Raw genomic sequence first — 24268 nt, forward strand, 5'->3', positions numbered from 1 at the left:
CATGGTGACTGTAGCCATGAAATTAAAAGACACTTGATTCTTAGAAGAAAAACTTACATGACTCTAAGAAAACTCCAGGAGATAGTAAAGGACAGGGAAGCCTGGCATGCTGGAGTCCATGGGTCGCAAAAAGTTGGACAGAACGGAGGGACTGAACAACAGCAACAATCTCTAAACTGGCTTCCCAGGTGACTCAGTGGTAAAGAATTTGCCTGCCAGTGCAGGAGATGTGGGTTTGATCCCTGGGTCGGGAAGATGCCCTGGAGTAGGAAATAGCAACCCTTTCCCATATTCTTGCCTGGAAAATTCCATGGACAGAGGAGCCTGGCGGGCTATAGCCCATGGTGTTGGAGAGAGTCAGACACAACTGGGTACTCAGGTATGCACGTACGCATATCCAATTCACCCTTCACAGCAATTCTTGGCATACATCACTTTTGACTTTGGGAAAAAGTAAAAAAAGCACTCAAGTTCCATCCAAAACACATAACTTGAGTGTGAAAATCAAAGGACACCAAGTACTTCTCAAGGACAGTGTTACAACTGCAGGGGAGCCCGACTGCTCCAGGTAGAATATGTAACGAAGCGCACCAAATGGAATCCTCCAGGTCCCGTCTTCAATAGGGGGATTGTTTCCGTAGGACAACAGGCAGTTTTTCTGTTACAAAACAATTATTCCAGGTTAGGCTCTGGTATAATGAACCTGTGTCTCAGAAGCAAGGAAGAGGGGAAATAATGGAGTGAAAAGGGAGGCAGCACCAAGGTATTTTATATTTTATCAGCTTGGAAACAGGTGTTGAGAACAGGTGACCCAGCTCTAAACAGACTGTTCTCCAAAGAAGATATATAAATGCCCAATGAACACAAGAGAAGATGCCAGAAATCACAAGTCATCAGAGAAATGCAGCTAAAACCCTTAATGAGATACCACTTCATGTCAATTAATGTGGTTATAATAAAAAAGAAGGAATAACAAGTGTTGGGGAGGATGTGCAGAAAAGAGGAGCCCTCAGATATTGCTGGTGGGAATGTAAAACGGTTCAGCCATTCTAGAAAATGGTCTAGCAGTTCCTCAAAGGGTTAAACATTGAATTACCATGTGACTTAGCAACTCCACTCTTAGGTATATACCCAAACGAAATAAAACATATGTCATACATAAACTTGTCCACAAGGATTCATAGCAGCATTATTTACAATAGCTAATAAGTAAAAACAAACTAAATGTCCATCAGCTGATGACTGAACAAAGAAAATGAACGTATTAGTCACTCAGTCATGTCTGACTCTTTTCGACCCCATGGACTACAGCCTGCCGGGCTCCTCTGTCCATGGAATTTTCCAGGCAAGAATACTGGAGTGGGTTGCCATTCCCTTCTCCAGGGGATCTTCCTGATCCAGGGACTGAACCCAGGTTTCCTACATTGCAGGCATAAATGAGGTACATCCCTATAATGGACTATTATTCAGCCATAAAAAAGAAATACACATGCTACAACATGGATGAATCTAAGTAAAAAAAAAAAAAAAAATCCAGATACAGAAGACCATATATTATATAATTCCATTTATATAAAATGAACTGGACAGGAAAATCCACAAAGACAGAAAGTAGATCAGTGGTTGCCTCGGGCTGGGAGAAAGGGTGTGACTACCGGTATGGAGTTTCCTTGTGGGTGAAACAAATGTTCAGAAACAGTGCTGAGGGCTGCACAACTTTGTGAATATACTAAAAACCAAACTGTACATTTTAAAAGGGTGAATTGCATTGTATGGAAATTATATCTCAATTTAAAAAAAATCTTGTGTCCCCAAAGCCTGACCTCACTTGATGATGGAACTGGATGACTTCCTCAAGCGCCGGCTGGGCCCCATTCCAGAAAGTACCCCCTCTGAAACTTGTCTCTCACACTTTCTAGACACAAAATGTTTAGGAAAGAAATGTCCCCTTCCTTAATCCCCTGGTGCCATCTCTAGGTTTATGGATTCTCTGCATCTGAATGTAAACGACTTTGGGCTCTGAGTAATTCTGCCCAGCTTTGAACTCCTGCTCTACACCCACCAACTACGTGGCTCAGGCAAGTTTACTTAAATTATTTGAATTTCCTTATGTGTAAGGTGGGAATACTTTGCCAACCTCACTGGGATGGTGCAAAGATTAAATTAGTTAATGAATATAAAAGGCTGAGCAACAGCACATGGGGTAAAGTAAACAGTAGATGCCAGGGGTCATTTCTCCTTTCCACAAATTCTCAAGTGCTATTGTGCTGAAACTAGGTTGTATGTACAGTCTGGGGTGCGGAAGGCATCATGCAGGCAATGACAACAGAATGGCTGTAACGCGAGGGGAAACACAGCCCGATAGGGGAGCCCGTGACTGGGATGCTTAACAGTAAGTCAGGGACAGCTGAAGGTGAGTAGGCTTCAGAGGTCCCTCCGAATCATGCCTCTCCACAGCAATGCTAAAGGGCACTAAAATTCTGAAGGGCAGACCAACTCATGTGCACCATTACTTGTAGCCAAGGGCAAGCAGAGAATTTGGCAAACTGGAGCTGCTGCCTTGGTGGGGGTAGGTAGAAGGTTTGGTCACTGCTCGTGTTTCAGGAGAAAACCGAGTTGGAAAGAGAGAAGTTCAAAGGAAACAAATCTTAGTCCCTAACTGGCTGGCGCATACCTGCTACTGCCCAGCCAGAAAGCCATTTCTCTTGTCCAGTAGACTGTCACTCCAATAACTCCAAGGCAGCTTTCTCCAGCTTTAAACTCTTTGTTAAACAAATACTTGAAATCATCACTGCCCCAGGAAAAACCAGGAGGAACAGGTTCCTCACAAGTAGCCAAAGAGGAAGTTCTTGAGCAATTTTTCTTACCCTCCTCTTGTTATGGGCTGAATCAGGCCCTCCAAAAGTCATATGTTGGAGTCCTAATCCCCAGTACTCTAGCATTTGGATGCCATTAGAGTAGCCCCAATCCAATAAGACTGATGTCCTTTTAAGAAGAGGAAATTTTGGGACTTACTTGGCGGTCCAGTGGCTAAGACTCTGCGCTCCTAATGCAGGGGCCCTGAGTTCGATCTGTGGTCAGGGAACTAGATCCCACATGCCACAACTCAAGCCTCGGCATGCCGCAACGAGGATCAAAGATCCTGCGTGCTGCAACTAAGGCCTGATGCAGCCAAATAAATAAATATTAGGGGGAAAAAAGAGGCAATTTTAACAGGCAGGTATCCAGGGAAGACTACATGAAGACACAGGGAGATGACAGCTATCTACAGGCCAAGGAGAAACCAACCCTATTGACACCTTGATCTTGGACTTCCAGGCTCCAGAATTATGAGAAAATAAATTTCTTTTGTTTAAGCTGCCCAATCTGTGCTCCTTTGATATGACAGCTCTAGCAAACTAATACAATCTTACCTACAAAAACAACTGCTTTTCCTTCTCTGAATTGAAGGACGTTTGGTAGAAATAGTGACCATCTTCCCTCTCTGTACAAAAACCCTCAGAGTTGGAAGGGACTTTCGTGATTCAGAAGAACTGAGTACGTTTAAGTATATAGCCTTTACCAATATAAACAGTCAAGAAAAATGCCACAGTTGCTTTGATACACAGATACTGTATGTGGAATCAGGGGTTATGGTGATCACACATTCTTATCTTTCACTCATTACCTGGTTTATTTTTATATCTTGCTTTGGTAGATCAAGAAATTCTTGATTTTCATAGATTAGATAAATGGTTACAAATAGTAACATTTTAATTATATTTTTTAATTGATTGATGATTGCTTTACAATATTGGTTTGATTTCTGTCATACATCCACATGAATTAGCCAGAGGTGTGCATATGTCTCCTTTCTCTTAAATCTCCCTCCCACTTGCCACCCTTTCCCACTTCTCTAGGTTGTTACAGAACCCCAGTTTGAGTCCCCGGAGTCTGATGAACATATTCTCAGGGCAGCAGTGGAGATGCAGACATAGAGAACAGACTTATGAACAAGGGCTGGGGAGAGGAAAGAGAGGGTGAGATGAATGGAAAGTAGTATGGAAGCATATACACTAACATATGTAAAATAGTAACATTTTGAACAACCGTCTTAGAGTTTCAGATGCTCTTCAATTATTGAAAAGTTGAACAGACAGAAGCAACTTGTATTTCCAAGTTGAAACTCCAACAATATTTAAGTTGAAACTAACAATATCCAACTACCGCAAAATTGCACTCATCTCACACACTAGTAAAGTAATGCTCAAAATTCTCCAAGCCAGGCTTCAGCAATACGTGAACCATGAACTTTCAGATGTTCAAGCTGGTTTTAGAAAAGGCAGAGGAACCAGAGATCAAATTGCCAACATCCTCTGGATCACTGAAAAAGCAAGAGAGTTCCAGAAAAACATCTATTTCTGCTTTATTGACTATGCCAAAGCCTTTGACTGTGTGGATCACAATAAACTGTAGAAAATTCTGAAAGAGATGGGAATACCAGACCTCCTGACCTGCCTCTTGAGAATCCTGTATGCAGGTCGGGAAGCAACAGTTAGAACTGGACATGGAACAACAGACTGGTTCCAAATAGGAAAAGGAGTAAGTACATCAAGGCTGTATATTGTCACCCTGCTTATTTAACTTCTATGCAGAGTACATCATGAGAAACGCTGGGCTGGAAGAAGCACAAGCTGGAATCAAGATTGCCGGGAGAAATATCAATACCCTCAGATATGCAGATGACACCACCCTTATGGCAGAAAGTGAAGAGGAACTAAAAAGCCTCTTGATGAAAGTGAAAGAGGAGAGTGAAAAAGTTGGCTTAAAGCTCAACATTCAGAAAACAAAGATCACGGCATCTTGTCCCATCACTTCATGGGAAATAGATGGGGAAACAGTGGAAACACTGTCAGACTTTCTTTTTTGGGCTCCAAAATCACTGCAGATGGTGACTGCAGCCATGAAATTAAAAGACACTTACTCCTTGGAAGGAAAGTTATGACCAACCTAGATAGCATATTCAAAAGCAGAGACATTACTTTGCCAACTAAGGTCCATCTAGTCAAGGCTATGGTTTTTCCAGTGGTCATGTATGGATGTGAGAGTTGGACTGTGAAGAAGGCTGAGCGCTGAAGAATTGATGCTTTTGAACTGTCGTGTTGGAGAAGACTCTTGAGAGTCCCTTGGACTGCAAGGACATCCAACCAGTCCATTCTGAAGGAGATCAGCCCTGGGATTTCTTTGGAAGGAATGATGCTAAAGCTGAAACTCCAGTACTTTGGCCACCTCATGCGAAGAGTTGACTCATTGGAAAAGATTCTGATGCTGGGAGGGATTGGGGGCAGGAGGAGAAGGGGACGACAGAGGATGAGATGGCTGGATGGCATCACTGACTTGATGGATGTGAGTCTGAGTGAACTCTGGGAGTTGGTGATGGACAGGGAGGCCTGGTGTGCTGCGATTCATGGGGTCGCAAAGAGTCGGACACAACTGAGCAACTGAACCGAAATGAACAATATCCAAATATTACTGGCACTTTTACTGTTAATATTGGAAGCAACAAATCTAACACAATTTAAGATTACAAATCCACTCCAAACAGTCCTGCCTGGCATTTAACAGAGCCCAGCGTGTGAGTACTGTGACACCATGGTGTCTGACACAGTTTCACATGTATGAACATGAATTTAAAAATCGAACTTGAACATAAAATCTAGAACAGTTTAAAAAGATGGTGCAGAGTTATAAACTCAGGAAGATGTTTTATACACCACTGACTCCAGTCTACCTGCTTATTAAATCCCTCCCAGCTCACATTAGTGAGTTTCATAAGCAGGCTCTCTACCGCACTGAAGAAAATGCTGACTAGTCCAAGTCTTAAGTCAAAAAAATTTTTTAAAAGCTAATTACTCCTTCACCTCATATTTCTGAAAGTTGCAAAAGATTTGGGGAAAGAAACTGAACCAGTGAACTCTTGGCCTTATATTTTTGAGTCAATCTAGAAAAAATAATAGTCTATCAGTAACAACCCTCAGTCACTGCCACGGTCTGTAATATGTTGGGTTGGCCAATATATCCACAGGAAATACAGTCTCTAGACTACAGAAGTAATGTAACTTGGGCCAGGTACTAGTGCCCTTAAAAACACAAAAGAGATTCTCCTAACCAGCCTCTACCCAAGGGACCCACTCAGCAGACTGCCCTCATTCCCTTCATCAAAGACGCTGGGAGCTGGGCACCCATGCCACACTGAGTTCTCCCAGTTGATGAATTCCCCTTTCTCACATGCTCACCCAGGTCCAGCTGGGTCTGTCCCCAGACTTGTTCATGCCCATTGTGCATGTTGCTATGGTCTCCTAACCGCGACATCGGCTGTCAAAACAGGAGTCTGAGCAGAAACAGAAGTTGCTTCTAAGAAAAGGAAGATGAATGTTTGGAAAGCTTCTATGAAAGCAAATTGTTTGAAGAAACTGCTGTAAAAACAGATGTGGGCAAGATGATTGTAAAAGACTGAAAAGTAGTAAAAATATAGTATTGCATACTCAGATTGCTTTGCAAATATCCTTGCTCCACTTTGAACAAAGAAATACTGGATATATACACACGATGATAATGTCATCAGCATACTTATGAAAGATCATGACTATGAAACTCGAACCAAGTTGGTCAGAGAGCACTTAGTTGAGTAAAAAGGCTGGGGTAATGAATAAAACACAAAGTTGTGGAAAAGCATTAATGAACTAAATACTTTATCATCACACCTTGGAATCTAATTGCTTAGGTTATAATCCAAGCTCCATCACCTAAAAGGTGTATGACCCTGGGGAAAATTACTCAACCTCCCTGAGCCGTCTTCTGCACGTGTAGGAGGACTGATGATGATACCCAAAGGAAAGCTACTTAGCCCTGGACATCAGCCACAGCAACTATCAGTGTTAACTATCATTGTTTTTGTTCTTAGTACAACTACTGCTACCACAGTTGTGGACACTGAACACAATTACTATTATGTGGGGGGAGGGACATGCAGTATTTTCACGTTTAAAATGAGTCCTCAAGTTAAAAACGACTTTGCAACTTTGCAAAGAACTCACCAGTAAAATGACACAATGAACTGCAGCTGCAGGGGTCGCCCACCAAACACAGAGAGACGAAGCCCCAAATCTACTGGCAGTCGTGTCTGACTCTCCACGACCCTGTGGACTGTAGCCCACCAAGCTCCTCCGTCCGTGGGATTTTTCCAGGCAAGAGTACCGGAGTGGGTTGCCATTTCCTCCTCCAGGGGATCCTCCCAGCTCAGGGATCGAACCTGAGTCTCCTAGATCTCCTGCAGGTGGATTTTTTTAACCACTGAGCCACCTGGGGAAGCCCAATCACTGGTACTGAGAGGCCACTAAAACTTTTACTTTTTCCTCATTTAAGGAAAGAGAGAATGCAAAAATACTTAAGTCAGACTCAATTTGCTTAATAAAAACACATTCTAGAGAATTTTTTTTTTGTAACAGATAATTGGATCAGTATTTTTTAAAACAGCAATTTTATCTAACATCTCCCACTTTAAAAGACACCATGATTTCAGCATTAGTTGAGAAAGACCAAGTACTGATTTCATTCTCTAGCTTTTGGGTGAGCAAATAGGATTCAGATCCCTGCAACACAATAAAACCACACCCCAAATACAACCTTCAATGTGGCCATGTAACAACATTCTCATGGCTTCAGCATTGCATTTCAGGAGTTTACAGCAGCCTCTAGATAAAGTAATTGAAGGCCCAGCTTAACAGCTTAATCAGGTAATGGCTAAATCAAAATAGAACTCGCTAGAAACAAGGGTTTGTTGGAAACAAAAAACAAAGCAACAGAGGTAGAGAGCTGTACTCAGTAAAGAAAACTCAGGGTTTCTTTCCCCAGTAGTTTAGTAGGAGTCAGGACTTCTTAATAAAGAACTGCTTACTCTGAGCACATCTCCCCAGGGTTCCTATCCGCTGGAGTCCAGTTGTTTGGCAGTTGTCAATCAAAACATTACAATAAGAACTGCTGTCCAGCTGAGGCCTGTGTACAGTCATCAGGAATAGGATAGGCAAGTTTCTAAGTTCCTAAATCTCTGTTGAGAACTGCAAGCCTGCAAGCAGAGCAGGGCATTTCTGCATAATATCCTGGATGTTTTGAAAAGAGCACAGGTGTGGAATTTCCACTCAGCTGTACATGATAACACAAAGACCAGGGTGTCCATGAGGAACACATCAAATATCAGTGAAATGCATGATTTTGTTACTGGCCGAGATTGTTAAGAACTCTGAGATAAAATCTTTTGTAAGATTGGGTAATTTTGAAATAAAAATAACACATACCACAGTGCTATTCTCTACCACGGAGCTCCTCGTCTGAATGATTCACACCTTGAGCATGTGCAAGTCGGGAACTGACTGACTTCCTCCTCCTCACCTGATGGCTGCGTGGGGAGTTGCTGATATTCACCTTCACCCTGATGGCCACTACTCCTGCTGCTCAGAACCTGGCCTCCCCTCCAGACTAATTCCTTTCCAACCACCTTGATCCTGTCCCCACATCCCTTCCCTATGCTGAGCTCTCCATCCGCCTCCAGAGCCAGGCAGACAGGTACCAGACCCCTGGGCTTACGCTTGGCCTCTTTCTTCAAAACAGACACGGACCCGGTAAGCACCTGGGAATGTGTCTCCTTGTGAGACTGTGAGCTCCCTGACGTCACCCTGTGCCTCTGACCTCACTAGGTAAGTGCACTTAAATTCAATCCACGTTGAATTTAACTTCTGTAAATGTCTTTTGGGGTTTCCCAGGTGGTACAATGGTAAAGAATCTGCCTGCCAGAGAGATGTGGGTTCAATCCCTGGTTCAAGAAGATCCTCTGGGAGGAGGAAAGAGCAACCCACTCCAGTATTCTTGCCTGGAAAATTCCATGAACAGAGGAGCCTCGTGGGCTACAGTCCATGGGGTTGCAAAGAGTTGGATGCGACTAAGCACAGCACAGCACAAATATATGGTTAGGCCGTTTAATATAGCTGTTCTCTTGCTCTGTATATCCCAGCTCGACCAATCTGTTCCACTCACATGTCTACCCAATCCTCTTCATTATGGGACTTAACTAGTCCCTGGTAACTGATGAGCCCACCTGACCTCAATTCTTCCCTATAATAGTAGCCTCCTTCTCCCCTAAGTACCAAAGATTGCTCTCATGTCTTGCCCTGCAGTCTGCCACACAAGGTGGGGTGTTGCTCCAGGACCCTTTGTGTAAAATCCTTGTCCAATAATTCACTGATGTCTCTGTTACTGTCCCCAGGCTCTTTCTTGGCCCATGGGGTGCAGTCCAGCACCTGGTCTACACAGAGGACCTCATGGCCTCTTTCTTCATCCACTGTGGACCAAGATCCCACATTTGTCCACAGTGAGGCAACAGCAGACAGAGGGGTAAGGTCACCAAGCTGCATCATGCCGACTTAACGCAGAGGCATGTGAGTCAGCCTCCAGATTTCTTAAATGCCTCTGAGCCTGTCTTCTAGCAATCTACCCAGTTAATCTCCACAATATCCCAAACACAGGCAAGTCTTTTCAGTTTTTGTCTCTAAAAGATCTTCTTATCGCCACCCACTTCTGCTCCCCTGTCATCATCCTTTTCAGCCTGTATTCTATAATAGCCTCACTTAGTCAACTCCTAGGACACACTCCAAGAGACCCCCCAGCAGACAGAACAATCTGATAACAGCTAATTCATCAACTTCTGCTTCTAATCCTCTGCGGCCCCACCCACCTGGCCCTACCTCCCTCTCCAAGTGGAAGTGGAAGCCACCTTCCACTCCCGAACTCTGGCTCTCTGTCTGAAGCAAGCTCTCTCAGGGCCTTTACACCTGCTGGCTCCTCTAGTGAAGCACTCTTTCCTCCAACTTCTTCCATGCCTGGCTCCTTAGCTCCTCAGATGAGGCTTCCTTGACCCCCATCTACTCAGCAAGCCTCCATCACCCTCAGCTTTAACCACTATCTATAGGCATTTATCTGTGTACTGACTTGTTTGTCTTCCTGCCTAAAATGGAAACTCTGTAAGAGCACTGGCTTTGTCTTATCCTACACTTTATTACCAGAGCTTGGTACTTAGTGAGAGCTCAAAAAAATTCTGTTAAACGAATAAATAATAAAGGAATGAGTATCTTCTAGAAGAATCAATATTTTCAACACACCCCCTCTTCCCCACTACGAATCAGATCCCAGTGGGCCCAGCTTTCTGGAATGACAAAAGGAAGAGCTGTCCCTTTGGTGAAATAAGCCCTGTGTCTGCTCACCCCAGGCTTTCCCTTCATTCACGCCCTCTTCTGTCATTAATCCTCAGCAGTCTTACTACTGACCACCTTTCTCTCTGGAAACCCAGAGCTCTCTGGCTCAGAAAACCGGAACACAGCCTTGGAGTGGAGCCAAGGTCGCAGACTCACACTTGAGGGTCCCAGTGCAAGGCGGTGGGGAACTGACACCCTCTGGAGTGCTCCACCTCTGGCCCAAAGCCCTGTCCTTCACAGGAACAAAAACAGGAAGGGAGCAGAGGTCTCCAGCGGCCTAAGAGTCTAGGTAAAGCTCTGATGCCTGGCCAGCCTGAGGCCGAAGAGAGGGAGGAAAGAGCAGGTGGGTGAGGGTCAGTCAAGGCCATGGAATTTGGGAAGAGATACCTCCATTCCCTGCTCTGAAATCAAACATGCCTGCCTTCAAAATCTGATTCCAACATCTTCGTTTCTGAAGGCCACACGGATGCTATTTAATCTCTCTGAGCCTCCATTTCCACAGCTGTCAAAAGAGATTTCACAATTTCTACTTTAAGGCAACTGCTGGGCACTTTGCCCCAAGATGATATGTCTGGCTGCACCCACCAACCTTCAGTCCCTCAGGATGAGCCCATTACTCTTATTAAAAATTCAACCCGGTATCAGTCGTGCTCGGTGAATTTTGATAAAATGTGCAGATTTTTCCAAATGTTTTGAGGCTGAGCCATAAAAGCTGATTCACATTTCCTTAACTTGGTTTAAAAACAAGGCCAGTCTGACTCCCAAATTTAGCATATACATATACATAGCAGCCATTCAATACATGTTTTTCCATGAATGAATCAAACAACAAGATGGGCTGTATCTATACTGAGTCTATTAAGTTTGACAAACTAAAATCCCTTTTTTCACAAGGAGTGTGTGCTGTCATGCACTAATTCACCTTGTGCTTTGATACCACAAACAAACATGAGGCAAGAAAACCGATTCAGACCATTAAAAGACTCAAGACTTTGACACATTTCTTTCTGATGGAGACCATGGGAAAATGTGCAAGTGGGATGCTAAACTCCTTATTTCTTCTGGAGATTATCTGTCAGCTCCTACAGCGCTTATGCTTTCAGAAACCAAAAGGACTGTTCAAAATTGAACAATTCCTCAGCAAAAAAACAAAGAGTAAAATTCAAACAACCTTCTCAAAATCACGAATTATCGGGAGATGCAAGTTAAAATCACAATGAGATATTTCCTTACACCTGTCAGAATGGCTATCATCAAAAAGACCATAAATAACAAATGTTGACAAGGATGTGAAGAAAAGGAACGCTTGCGCACTGTTGGTGGGAATGTAAATTGGCATAGCCACTATGGAAAACAGTATGGAAGTTCCTCAAAAAACTAAAACAAAAACTACTATGTGACCCAGCAATCCCACTGCAGGGTACAGATCCAAAGAAAAAGACAGATGTATCTGTATGTTCATTGGAGAAATGTTTACAATAACCAAGATATGGAAGCAACCTAAGTTCCCACTGATAAATGAATGGATAAAGACGTTGTATATACATAGAGACACACACACACACACACATAATGGAACATTACTCAACCATGAAAAGAATGAAATTTTGCCATCTGCAACAACATGGATGGACTTGGAGGATATTATGCTAAGTGAAATAAGTCAGACAGAAAAAGACAAACACTATATGTGGAATTTCCCTGGAGAAGGAAATGGCAACCCACTCCAGTATTCTTGCCTGGAGAATCCCAAGGACAGAGGAGCCTGGCAGGCTACTGTCCATGGGGTCGCAAGAGTAGGACGAGACTCAGTGACTAAACTATTACTACTATACGTGGAATTTAGAAAACAAAGCAAATTAACAAACATAGCTAAACACAGAGTCATAGAGACAGAGAACACACAGTTGCCAAAGGGGAAGTGGGGGAGAAGAGAAATAAGTGAGGGAGATTAACAGGTAGAAACTTCAAGTTACAAAAGAAGTAAGTCACAAGTACAGTGTTCAGTGTGGAGAATACAATCAATAATGATATAGTATCTTTGTACAGTGACAGATCATAACTAGACTTATCATGGTGATCATTTTGAAATGTATAGAAATATTGAATCATTATGTGGTACATGAGGAACTAACAGTGTTATAGGTCAAGTTCCCTTCAAAAAACAAACTCACTCCTAGGAAAAGAGATCGGATTTGTGGTTACAAGAGGTGAGGCATAGAGGGAGGGAAAGTTGGATGAAGGTAGTCAAAAAGTACAAATTTCCAGTTAAAAGGTGAAAAAGTACTAGGGAGACAATGTATAACATGATTAACATAATTAGCACTTCTGCATGTAATCCATGAAAGTTGTTAGAGTAAATCCTAAGAGCTCTCATCACAAGGAAAAAATGTTAATTTTTTTTTTCTATTTCTTTGATTTTGTACCTATATGAGATGACAGATTTTTACTAAACTTATTGTGGTCATCATTGCATGACATCTGTGAGTCAAATCATTATGCTGTATACTTTAAACTTCTACAGTTCTATATGTCAGCTATATCTCAATAAAACTGGAATAGAAAAAAATAAACAATCTTCATTCCATATCTGGGCTATCATCAAATTTTGCAAGAGTATTTAGCAGAAGCATTCCTCTTTTAGACTTGCTCCATAAATCCTGAAAACAAGAAAAACATTGCCTAAGATTGACACTCGGCAAAGGAATCTGATGAAACCTGTCAGTTCTGTGCCACAGCAAGACATCCTTGAAGGTTCCTGGTAATCGTGATTATTGAGCTTTCTGCTCTATCTCAGGCTGCATGTGCAAAACATGATTTCTTGTAGCTCATACACACTTGTCCACCAAGGCAGCAGCACCTCAGGGCCAAAAAGACTCCATCCTGTTAGAGTCTCAGCCAGGTATGTTTTAGTCTAAGAAAAGACACACAAACCCACAGAGAGGAAAACAAGAGCCAGCTATTCCCTTTGCAAAAAAAGTGCCCAAGGGTTTGTGTTTCTCTGTGTGTATGTGTGTGTTTTACATTAGCTACATTTATCATATGGAAAAACTGAGACTTCGAGAAGTTAAGGAATTTCACCAATTTAACACATACAGAGGTGGAGCTGGGGGTTTTCTTTTTTTCTTTACAATGAATTTAATGTATGAAAATAGGACTAGTACACAATTTGGCAAATGCCCCTGGTTAGGCAGAGTGTGGAATGTCTGAACAAGAGGCAGGATAAAAATAAGGTGCTTATAAAATGGCACACTTGCAAAGAGCACAGGTCTAAAGTCAGAAGGTTCTGGGTCCTAGTCCCAGCTGACATACTAATGAGCTGTGGGATACAGGCAAGTCACTTAACTTCTTCGGTTTTAGTTTCCTTACTCAAAGGTGGAGACTCAATAATAAAAGCATGCATTACCTACTTCCCAGAGTTACTGAGAAAGCTGTGAAAATACAAAGGCACATTCAAAAGTCACATAACTACTATAATATATATATTATATATATGTATATGTGTGTGTGTATATAACGAGCACCCCAAAAATTACCTGCATCCATTCTTGCTCAAATTAAATTTCTTTCCTCTTGCTAATAAAAGGATCGATTGGAATGTGAGATAATTTTGTGAATCAGGATGAACACAGCTCCTGGAGAATGTACACTGCTGTTTTGAGGACATGTGATCCACTCCGTCACAACCAGGCATCTTTCAGTGCCCTAACCAATGGATCCATTCCAGTTCTGCAGGGAGTCAGGCCCTAAGCCAATTACTTCAGGTTTACCAAACACTAACAAGGTGCTTAGAGTGCCCAGAACACTGAACACATCACGAACAGGCAAAAAGAAACACCAACCCACAGGACAACAGATGCAGCCAAGTGTGAGAAATATGATGGCGACACAGGTCACATTTAAAGTGGCTGCCAGATGCTCCCTTCTACACCCTTCTGGGTAAGCTCTTCCTGAATTCTCACTTGAGGACAATAGTCAACTGTCTTCAACAAATCATCACCCCCTAGGAAATCTAAAGAAGAGACACCAGGACAAATCCCTCACTGGGCAAGTTACCTCTCTTTCTTGGCGTTCCTGGTTGACCTGGTCCGGAGCCCACTCTGAAGTCAGCTGTTTCCTGTTCACTCTCCCATTTTCCACCCTTCACATTCATCTGTTCTAGAACCTAAGTAAACCCTTCAAACTCTGTCCAAAAAGACCACCACATGGTTGAATAACTACAAGGATGATCAGAACCATCAAAGAAAATATACCTAGAAAGCGCTGCCTGGACTCACCGGACTTGTCAGAAAAGACACTTCAGGGAAAACATTCACAGAGCAGCTCACAGGACATCTGACTGCCAACACACAGTACAACAAGGTGCAAACTTTATTGCGTATCAGAACCACCCAGAGGTTGCGGAAAACCCAAGGTTCCCGTGGCAGTTGCTGATGCTGGTTTCCAGAGACCACACTTGAAAAATCTGTCATGGTAAGTGGGCAAGGGCTACCCAGTCGGTCATCCCCATGGGGGCAACTTCAGCTCCTGATTCATCCTCCTCCATCCCCAAAATAAGCCTTAAGAAAACTCATAATAGGAATTAAACAGTCAGCCCTCCGCCTCCCTTCTCCTTGCCCAGATGCACAGCCATGCGGCCATGGATGAAAAGAACAACTGTCCAGCCATTCCACACAGGTTATCTCCTGGGTTGAGTCCTATTCTCCCCTGTGTACTACACGATTTTGCAAAAGGAGTGAGTTATGATGCAAAATAGAGGATGTGGAGTTGCAGGAAGTGCATTCGGGTTCCCCAGGTCCCATTCCCTGAGTGGTGCAAGTTCCTAACACTCAGTGACAGAGCACGCCAGTGGGACAGTGCCAGGGAAATGCTTTGACCCGGTTTTCTCCTCACTCATTTTTCCTGATGCTCTGCCACAATGCACTGTGATTTCCCGCCGAGAACTCACTTCATGTCACCAAGAACCCAGTGCAAAAAAAACAGTGTGTGGTCCCAAGCATACTGCATCTCAAGGCAGAAGTGGACGTGGGGTGGGGGGTGGTGTGGAATGGTGGCAGGGCCAATTCCCTTCAGAGCAGGATCCGTATGGACATGAGTTTGGGTTTTGCCTTGGAAGGGACTATTAGAAATATTTCTTTCCTTCCCAAAGTTGATTGTGTTATATAATGCACTATTTCACAGCGGGAATTACTGCTACAATAATATTGTTTTGTTTTAGGGAGTGTCAACAGAAGTTCCCACAGAGAGTAGCGTTGTAAATAAGGTAAACACTCAGAGATAAGAGGGCATCATACGACTCTCTTCTTCTATGGTTCAAATGTAGAAATCTGGCCAGTGTTCACCATACAATCAGCTTGGCCTTTTCTGGCCCTCAGACAGGGGAGGTTTACATATATTTGGGGCTGTAACTGTGGGCCTAAAAACCACCTTCAGGCTAAATAAGGAAAAAGAATGAAGGGTGATTCATTTGCAGCATTTTGGTAAATATATTTACATAGCGTGTATGTTTGCAAATACCTGGTCTTTGCAAAGATTTTTCTGGACACAAATTAGCATATTTGGTAGAACAAATGTGACTTTGCCTCCCAAGAAAAAAAAAATCTGACTAACTCTTTCACCCATGCAGAAGGGCAACAATTCCCAGGCTGTGAGTGCTTCATTTGGTGTAAACCCCATGAAGTCTTGGAAGTCAAACATTTTCCAAAGCAGTAATACTAATACAGTTTCCACTGACCCCAAATTTAGGAATTAATCTCAGACATACCCACAGAGTCAGACACAACTGAAGCGACTTAGCAGCAGCAGCAGCAGCATACCATGTTCAAGATACAGACGTCAAGTCCAGATAGCTCTATTTAGAAAATCCTGGAGCAGGAAAGCTCAGCCACTCAGAATACTGCACCATATTGGCTGTGGCCTCAAGCCCACTGATTTAAAAATCTTGCACTCTCCATACCCGCCCCCAAATCCACTCATTTGCATGCACAGATGAGGCCACGCAAGAGCTGCCTTCATACCCAATGCCCTTGCTTGTTCTTATCCTCACCTGTTTTCCAGGAGCGTCATGCACACCACCTCTCGCACCCCGGGGTTGTTGGCCTTCTCCACCGAACAGCCCTGCAAGTTCCAGGTGGCCAGCCTCAGCACAGGCCGCCCGTCCCTCGTGCCCCCGAAGGCCTCCACCGAGGGCCTCGTGGAGATGATCTGCGTGGGCCCCCCAGGCGGCAGGTCTAGGTCTTCACTCTGCAAGCTTAGTGAGGTGGGGCTGGGGTGAGGCTTGGCGGTGAAGGTCAGACCGCCGTTGGTGTGGGTGGACGGAGGCCTGGACCTCTCGGCAAACACCTGGTGCCGTATCCTGTCCAGGAAGGCGGCATTGATCCCGCCCATCCTCACCAGGTCCTCCACGCTGCGGAAGGGCCCATGTTCACGGCGGTAGTCCACGATGCTGACGGCCATCTTCTCCGTGAGGCCCCGCACGCTCATGAGCTGAGCCGGGGTGGCTGTGTTGATGTTGACACGCGGGGTGAGGGGCACGGCAGCGGCGGTGGCCAGGTGGTGAGGCTGCTGCTCTGCCATCAAGTCCCTCCTCAGGGAGCTGGGGGAGTGCTGCGCCGAGCTGCCCTTGCTGCTCACACAGATCTCAAACTTGACCTGCTCCAGCTTGGTGGCACCCACGCCACTGACCAGTGCCAGGTCCTCCACTTTCTTGAAGCCACCGATGTACTCGCGGTACTCCACAATGCTCCGTGCCACCGCGCGCGTCACCCCCGGCAGGGTCATCAGCTCCTCCTCCGTGGCGGTGTTGATGTTAAGTCTCTCCTGGTTGACCAAGATGTTGCTGAAGTTGCAGGCTGCGCTGAACTTGCGACTATGGGACAGGTCCGAGGGGTCCCGGGGGATGGAGCGGTGGCAGCCCAGGGTGCTCCCCATGGCAGGATCAGGAGGAGTCCAGGAAGCCTTTTGGCTAGGGAGGAAGCCCAGTAGACCTCACAGGCACAGAGGGAAGGTGCAGGATTCAGGGCATGAAATGGTTACCTAGACAAACATTAAATAACCTGCCCCGAGTGTCCAAAACTACCTTTCACTTGGCCACCTGGAAAACAAATAAACACAAATCGATTGAATCAGTTAATCAGTTTGCATTAGCACTCCCTACCTACAGCTTGGATTCTTAGCCAGGAGTCCAGGGCTGATGTCTGTCTGTGAACCTTAGGAAACACACACAAGGGGGGCTGTCGCATGAGGATTTACCTCTAGTGAAGCCCAATTTTTATCACGTTAGGGTCAAAAAACGCTATAAGCAGCTTCTCCTGTTAGGAGACCTATCCCCACCAGCCTACTACACCTCTCCTCCTTGCCTCTCAACTCTTCCAGCACTGGGGCCATCTCCCCGCCTCCAGTCGCTTCCATTTAAACTCTCAGGCAAAAGGAAGTGGGCATCCCCACGCCCCCTACTCCTGACACTCAGCACCACCAGCAACTTTGAAATTCCATCCTCACTAGTGCGGGCACGGAGAAAGGGTTTATCATCCTCTACCACAGTTGGCGCCGTTCCTAGCGCCCCACCTCTCAGCTGCTCCTTTGGGGCGTCCTCCTTCCACCTGCGGCTCCGAAGCCTGAGCCCAGCCCAGGACAGCGCCGGCGCAGGTGCTGATCAGCGGCTGGCCGCGGGATCCCTCCCACGCCACCTCGGACCGCGCGTCCCAGCTGTTTCTGCTGGAGAAAACTCTTGAGTGCCTCTCCCAGAACCGGCAGGAGCTGCAGGGCTTCGCGGAGGCGGCAGCGGCAGTGAAATCCGGCCGCTGCGGCTGCACCAAGACTGGCGGCGCTGCCGCAGTTGCGTTCATCCAAACGAAAAGTCCTTCTCCCGACTCGGACGCGGTATCCGCAAGAACCGGGTCCAGAGCCCAGCACCAAAGCCACAGCCGCCGATCGCCGTCTGTGTCAAAGCCAAAGTCCCGGCCGCCAGGCCCGCGCCTCCTCCCGCACTACGGCCACGCCTCCTCGCGAGCTCCAACCCCTCCTCCGGACTCCGAGGGCACGTGGGGGCGGGGCCGGAGCTCTAGCCCGGACACCAGGGCTTCAAACCCGAGAACGCGGGGCGGGCCCTGATGTTCAGGAGGCGGGGCCGCGGGGCGCGGGGGCGGTGCCAGGACGCGAGGTGGTTGGAATGCAAGGCCCAAGAGTGTGAGAGGCGGGGCTATGCTGCGAGAGGACTGGCCCCAGCGTGAAGAGGTGGTGATGGAACCCCGAAAGCCGAAGCAGGGCCTGAGCGGAAGGGGGCGGGCCCCGGGAGCGTGGAGGCGGGGCCGACGCCACCCGTGCAGCGGCGGGTCACCCGAAGGCTGTTCGGTCCGCTGCCCCAGAGCTCGGGTTGCTACCGGGGATCAAAGGCTGGCTGTACGGCACAGAGGATTTTTAGTCTCGCCCGAGGCGGGACTCTCCCGATAGCTTTTCGGTGGGCTGCAGCTAGGGGTGCGGCAAACGCTACCGGGCCGTCAGCCCAAATTTAGTCCGTCTTTGGGGCTAAGACACTCCCTGTGTGGGAGGCACACCTACGGGCCGGGAGCCTAGCCTGCGTTCTGAGAACATTCGAGGACTGAATGGGAACTTTTTATCTTCCGCCGCCCTCTTTCGTCCTCCTCTTTTCTTCCTTTTGTGTATTACCTTTACCCTGCTTACATACAACCCTAGCAACTCTATGCTACTAGGAGAGGGCGCGCACTGCCGGTTCGAGCTGTGTTCGCGTAGGTCACTTAACTGCGTTGCTCATTTGCATATTTAGCGCTCTGAGTAAATATGGATATTTCCTATAAGAATTAAATCTAGTTATTAAGGAGGAAGAACATGCTAGCTGGAAATGGAAGCTGGCTTCCCAAAATTCAGAAGGGTTTTTGAATCATGCCACTAAAGGACAGTTTAAAAATTCAAGAGTCGGCTGTATTACAGCGAATACATGGAGCTGCTGCTGCTGCTAAGTCGCTTCAGTCCTGTCCGACTCTGTGCGACCCCATAGACGGCAGCCCACTAGGCTCCTCTGTCCCTGGGATTCTCCAGGCAAGAACACTGGAGTGGGTTGCCATTTCCTTCTCCAACATGGAGCTAGAGTATTCAATTAAACAAACCGTGAGGTGATACCACTGACTACTTTGATCCTGGGTGTTCATTGACCTCTGAAGTTTCATCCCCAATCAATGTGACCGATGGATGCTTCTGCTTTAAATTCCCCAGGCTAGGTCAGCAAAAACCAGCTCTCAGGGAAGGCAGAGGTACTTCAGAGGTGAAATGTGAGCCAACCAAGACTTGACAAAACGCTGTTGCCTTTCTTTGTATACTGGTTGGGACTGTTAATTGCAGATGACAGAAATCCAAGTCAAACTAGCTAGGCAAAAAAAAGGGGGGGCATTTCCTGGTTTTTGTGGGGGAAAGTTAGGGAATAGATCTTACCTATGTTTCTCAGGACTGCATGCAGCCCAAAAGTCAACAGGATCTTGTCTGACCCCCTTTGTCTCCTCTACTTGCTTCCTCACCCTAGGCTACATTATGCTACTCCTTTCCTCCTGTAATTCTGTTGTGATAAAGAAAAAAAAAATTTTTTTAACCAGAAAATATCTTAAGAGGAGGGAGAAATCTTTGTTGATCAGAATGCCTTAATGGGCTTTTTTGGCTGTGGATGGACAGCCTAGGGGCATTGTTAGTTGGGCTGGAACATTTTCATTGTTTAATCTAGAACACTTTGGAGGGTAAGAAGGAAACTATTAACTTCACTGGCACAGCAGACATAATCTGGTTTTGTTTCCTATAAACAGAAGCCTATGTTCCACCTTTTAGAAATGAAGCCAGGGACTTGCCTGGTGGTCCAGTAGCTGAGACTCTATGCTCCCAATGCAGGGGTCCTGGATTTGATCCTCGGTTAGGGAACTAGATCCCACATGCTGAAACTAAGAGTTCACTTGCCACAGCTAAGAGTTTGCAAGCCGCAACTAAAGATTCTGCATGCCACAACTAAGACCTGACACAGCCACATAGATAAAAGTCCTAAAAAAGAAATAAAGAAAATAAAGAAAGCCAAAATGTAGCTAAACTACTGTGCATTGAAACAAGCAAAAATCACAATAGGATGGCTAAATGTTAAATAATTGACCATACCAAATGTTGATGAGAATGTGGAGCAATTGACACTCGCATACATTGCTGGTGGCAGTGTGAGAAGATACAACCATTTTGGAAATCAGTTTGGCAATTTCTTAAAAAGCTCAACATACATCTAGCATGAAATGTTAAATATCAGTCGCTCGTGTCTGACTCTTTGAGACCCCATGGAATATAGCCTACTAGGCTCCTCTGCGCATGGGATTCTCCAGGCAAGAATACTAGAGTGGGTAGTCATTTCCTTCTCCAGAGGACCATCCCAACCCAGGGATCAAGCCTAGGTCTCCTGCATTGCAGGCAGATTCTTTACCGTCTGAGCCGCCAGGGAAAAACCCAACAGTTCCATTCCTAAGTATTTACCAAGGAGAAATGAAAGCATAAACCCAGTCTTGGGCATGAATTTTAATAGGAACTTTCTTCTAAAGCAAAAACCCAGGAACAACCTAAATCCACCAGTAGAGAATGGATAAACAAGTTGTGGCATATCATCCATATAGCAGAATACTACTCAGTAATAAAGAAAAAACTATTAATACCCACAATATTGAAGAATCTCAAAACCATACTGAAAGAAAGCCACACCCCCACCCAAAAAAACCTAAATATTTTGTGATTCCATGGAAAAATACAAACTAATCTATATACAGAGAAAGCAGATCAGCAGTTTCTTGGGGATAGGATGGGTTAAAAAAGGACACAAGGAAACTTTGAGGGATGCTAGAAATGTTTGGGATTTCATGGTTGTATGTATTAGTATGTCAAAACTGACACAATTGTACTCTTTAAATATATGCAGTTTAGTGTGCTTCAGTCAGACTTCAACAAAGACTGGGAGGAAATCTTAAAAAAATCAAAATAAAAAGGAGTGCTCTTTGAACTTAAAGGGAAAAAAGAAAGGACAGGATAATTTTAGGGAGGAGGGATATGTGACCCAGGGTGGAGAGGAGGAAGTTGAAGGGGAACAAGGGTCCAAGAAGGGAGTCTGGAGCTAATAGAAGAGACCCGGGAACATCCCCAAGTTAGGATTGGGGACCCAGCAGGCCAGGTGTCATGAGACAGAATACAAATGCATTGTTTTAAGCTTATAAATACTGAAGTGGTTGCCTCACAGCGAAGTGTATCATATAGATGTGATCCTCAGGTCTTGTTTCTCCAGCAAGAAAAGCCAGTGTCACGGCTCCACATGTTGTCCCCTTTACAACTCATTGACCTTTGTCTCATTCTTAGGAAAGTTTCACCAGGCTATGATTTCCCCCAAGAAAAGAGGTTTTTGTTTTTATTCAATTGGGTCATGAGAAAATTTTGGCAAGGGCCTATCTCTTGCCTAGTGGTTTATGAGTGTCTTGTGAGAGCTGTAGCAATAAAGCAGGGTAGTTTTTTTTTTTAATGATTATGTTTAAACAAAATGTTTCATATATATATAATATATATATATATAGGCTGTACTGGGTCTTGGTTGCTGCATGGGATTTTCTCTAGTTGTGGACAGCAAGGGTTACTCTCTAGTTGCGGTACTCGGGCTTCTCATTGTGGTGGCTTCTTTTGTGGAGCATGGGCTCTAGAGTACGTGGACTTCAGTAGCTGCAGCTCCCAGGCTCAAGAGCACAGGCTCAGTAGTTGTGGTGCACAGGCTTAGTTGCTCTGCGTCATGTGGGATCTTCCCGGATCAGGGATCTAACCCATGTCTCCTGCGTTTACCCAGGGAAGCCCCCAAAATATGTTTTTTTATTGCATTTATTTCTATTGAGCCGTTTCCCCTCCCCGACAAACACAGAAGACAGGATGGAGAAGAGCAGGGAAGAGGAGAAATGCCCAGGATGGAGAAGAGCAGGGAAGAGGAGAAATGCCCAGGATGGAGAAGAGCAGGGAAGAGGAGAAATGCCCAGTCTAGCCTCAGAAGTTCATCCAGGTACAGGGCAGGGGCTGGCCTGGGTCTCCAGCCAGGGTCCTCTCCTCTTGTCTGCTTAGTGCCCCGTGGCAGTCCTTTGAACTGCCAGTTATCTTGGATACTATGCTTTTGAAGGCCATAGAGATGGTGGATATCTCCTTATCTGAACTCCTGAGTGAAGGCTGGACAGATTGCACACCTGTGTCCTCCACCACGCAAAGTCCTCTCCAGGAGGGGCCCTGTACCCACAGCAGCTCAGCTCCCACCCGCAAATGTTTTCTTCTAGTATCTGATCTCCTGAACCACCTCTTTGAGCTCCATGGATCTTGTGATCATCATGTGTAAAGTGCAGGGAGCCCACCTGACCTCCCGATGTGCTTTCTGGTTTATATTACTGCCTGGACTAAGTGAGGTTTCATCTTTGCTCGGCTTTCAGCTTCAGGCTGGTTCTTTCTGATTGACCTGAAACACAGGTGCAGATGAAGGTAAAGGGATTTTACCTTCCCATTGGCCCCTGGGTGCTGCTGGGAGAGAGGCTGGGGACACATTGTCAGGCAAACTCTGGTTGTCAGACCCTGTCTAAGCTGCCCGGGGTGGATGGAGTTTTCTTTGGAGGATAACTTCTGGGGAGTTTAGGTCCATCTGGGGGTTCCACCAGTGCTGCTGGTGATGTGTGGGTGCAGGGGGAGACCACAGGGCCACACCAAGGGAAGTACTGGGGTGGTCTTCTCCAGCCAGGTAGGGGCTTTCCATCGTAACTGCTGATCCCTGCTGTCAGGCCACTGATGTTCATGTACTGCTGCTCTGACTGTTCTCAGAGTAGGAATGAAGCTCTGCTGTTTTGGGTGAGCTATAATTTGCAGGATAGATAAGGAGGGCAGCTGTTGGTTAGATTAGCCAAAGGAGCCAGTTTCAGGGTAATGATACAGCCCTCCAGCTCAGATATCTTGTTGGCTAGGAGCGCATAGGTGACCATCACTTCAGTTCATCATACTTCTGGCCCATCTACAAGTCATGGATCCCTCCCCATGTGTAGCCCATGGCCACCATCAGCTCAGTCTACTTGGGATCCTTGTGGTCAGGTAATGGCTCTATGTAAGGTATTAGTCCCTCCCTTGGCCCATGTTGATCCATGAATCCTTTATGATTTCTTCTCAAGAGCCTCCTTTGATGAAGTTGAGGATGATGGATTTCTTGAGCAGTTTTTCATACCCCATGGACATGTTTAAGGGAATATTACGTATTCTGCTCAGTGCCCACCCCCATAATAAAGAAAAAGGTGAGAAAAAATAAAGAAAAATGAGGGAAATTGAAAAGGAAAATGTGAGAAAAAATAAAATGAAAAATAAAAAGTAAAACACAATAAAGACAAATAAAAGTGGGATGAAAATTTTTAAATTAGAAAAATTAAAAGGATAGAGAAAAATGAGAAAAAGAAGGGGGCAAGGGGAATAGTAAGCAAAATAGACAAAAGCTAAAGAAGAAAAAATTTAACTTTGCTGAAAATCCCTCAGATGACCAAAAGCTACCTTCTAGGGCTGCTGCTGCTGCTGCTGCTGCTGCTGCTGCTAAGTCGCTTCAGTTGTGTCCAACTCTGTGCGACCCCATAGACGGCAGCCCACCAGGCTCCCCCATCCCTGGGATTCTCCAGGCAAGAACACTGGAGTGGATTGCCATTTCCTTCTCCAATGCATGAGAGTGAAAAGTGAAAGTGAAGATGCTCAGTCGTATCTGACTCCTAGCAACCCCATGGACTGCAGCCTACCAGGCTCCTCGTCCAGGGGATTTTCTAAGCAAGCATACTGGAGTGGGTTGCCATTGCCTTCTCCGAGCTTCCAGGGCTAGACTGACCAAAAACCTTGGCCTAGCCAGGAACCTACATAGGTGTCTGGAATTCTATAACAATGGCTCCTTATGAGGTCAGAGCAAGAAATGGACCCATCAC

At 45.5% G+C, this 24268-nt stretch overlaps 1 protein-coding gene across 4 annotated transcripts in view; it reads right to left on the minus strand.

Annotated features, from left to right (window-relative positions):
* Window positions 1-24268, minus strand: part of EEPD1 (endonuclease/exonuclease/phosphatase family domain containing 1) — a 193398-nt gene that overhangs the window by 103900 nt on the left and 65230 nt on the right. The window contains exons 1-2 of one of the 4 annotated variants that reach the window (XM_061414135.1): window positions 17850-18348; window positions 16330-17376 (exon numbers count right to left, since the gene is read on the minus strand). In XM_061414135.1, the coding sequence (XP_061270119.1) occupies window positions 16330-17213 (884 nt within the window). In that variant the 5' untranslated portion in view covers window positions 17214-17376; window positions 17850-18348. Of the gene's footprint in view, window positions 1-16329; window positions 17377-17783; window positions 18349-24268 lie in introns of those variants that run through there. The other 3 variants (XM_061414138.1, XM_061414137.1, XM_061414136.1) reach the window with 3 other exon arrangements.

This window comes from Bos javanicus, chromosome 4 (genome assembly GCF_032452875.1).
Source record: "Bos javanicus breed banteng chromosome 4, ARS-OSU_banteng_1.0, whole genome shotgun sequence".
Lineage (NCBI taxonomy): Eukaryota > Metazoa > Chordata > Mammalia > Artiodactyla > Bovidae > Bos > Bos javanicus.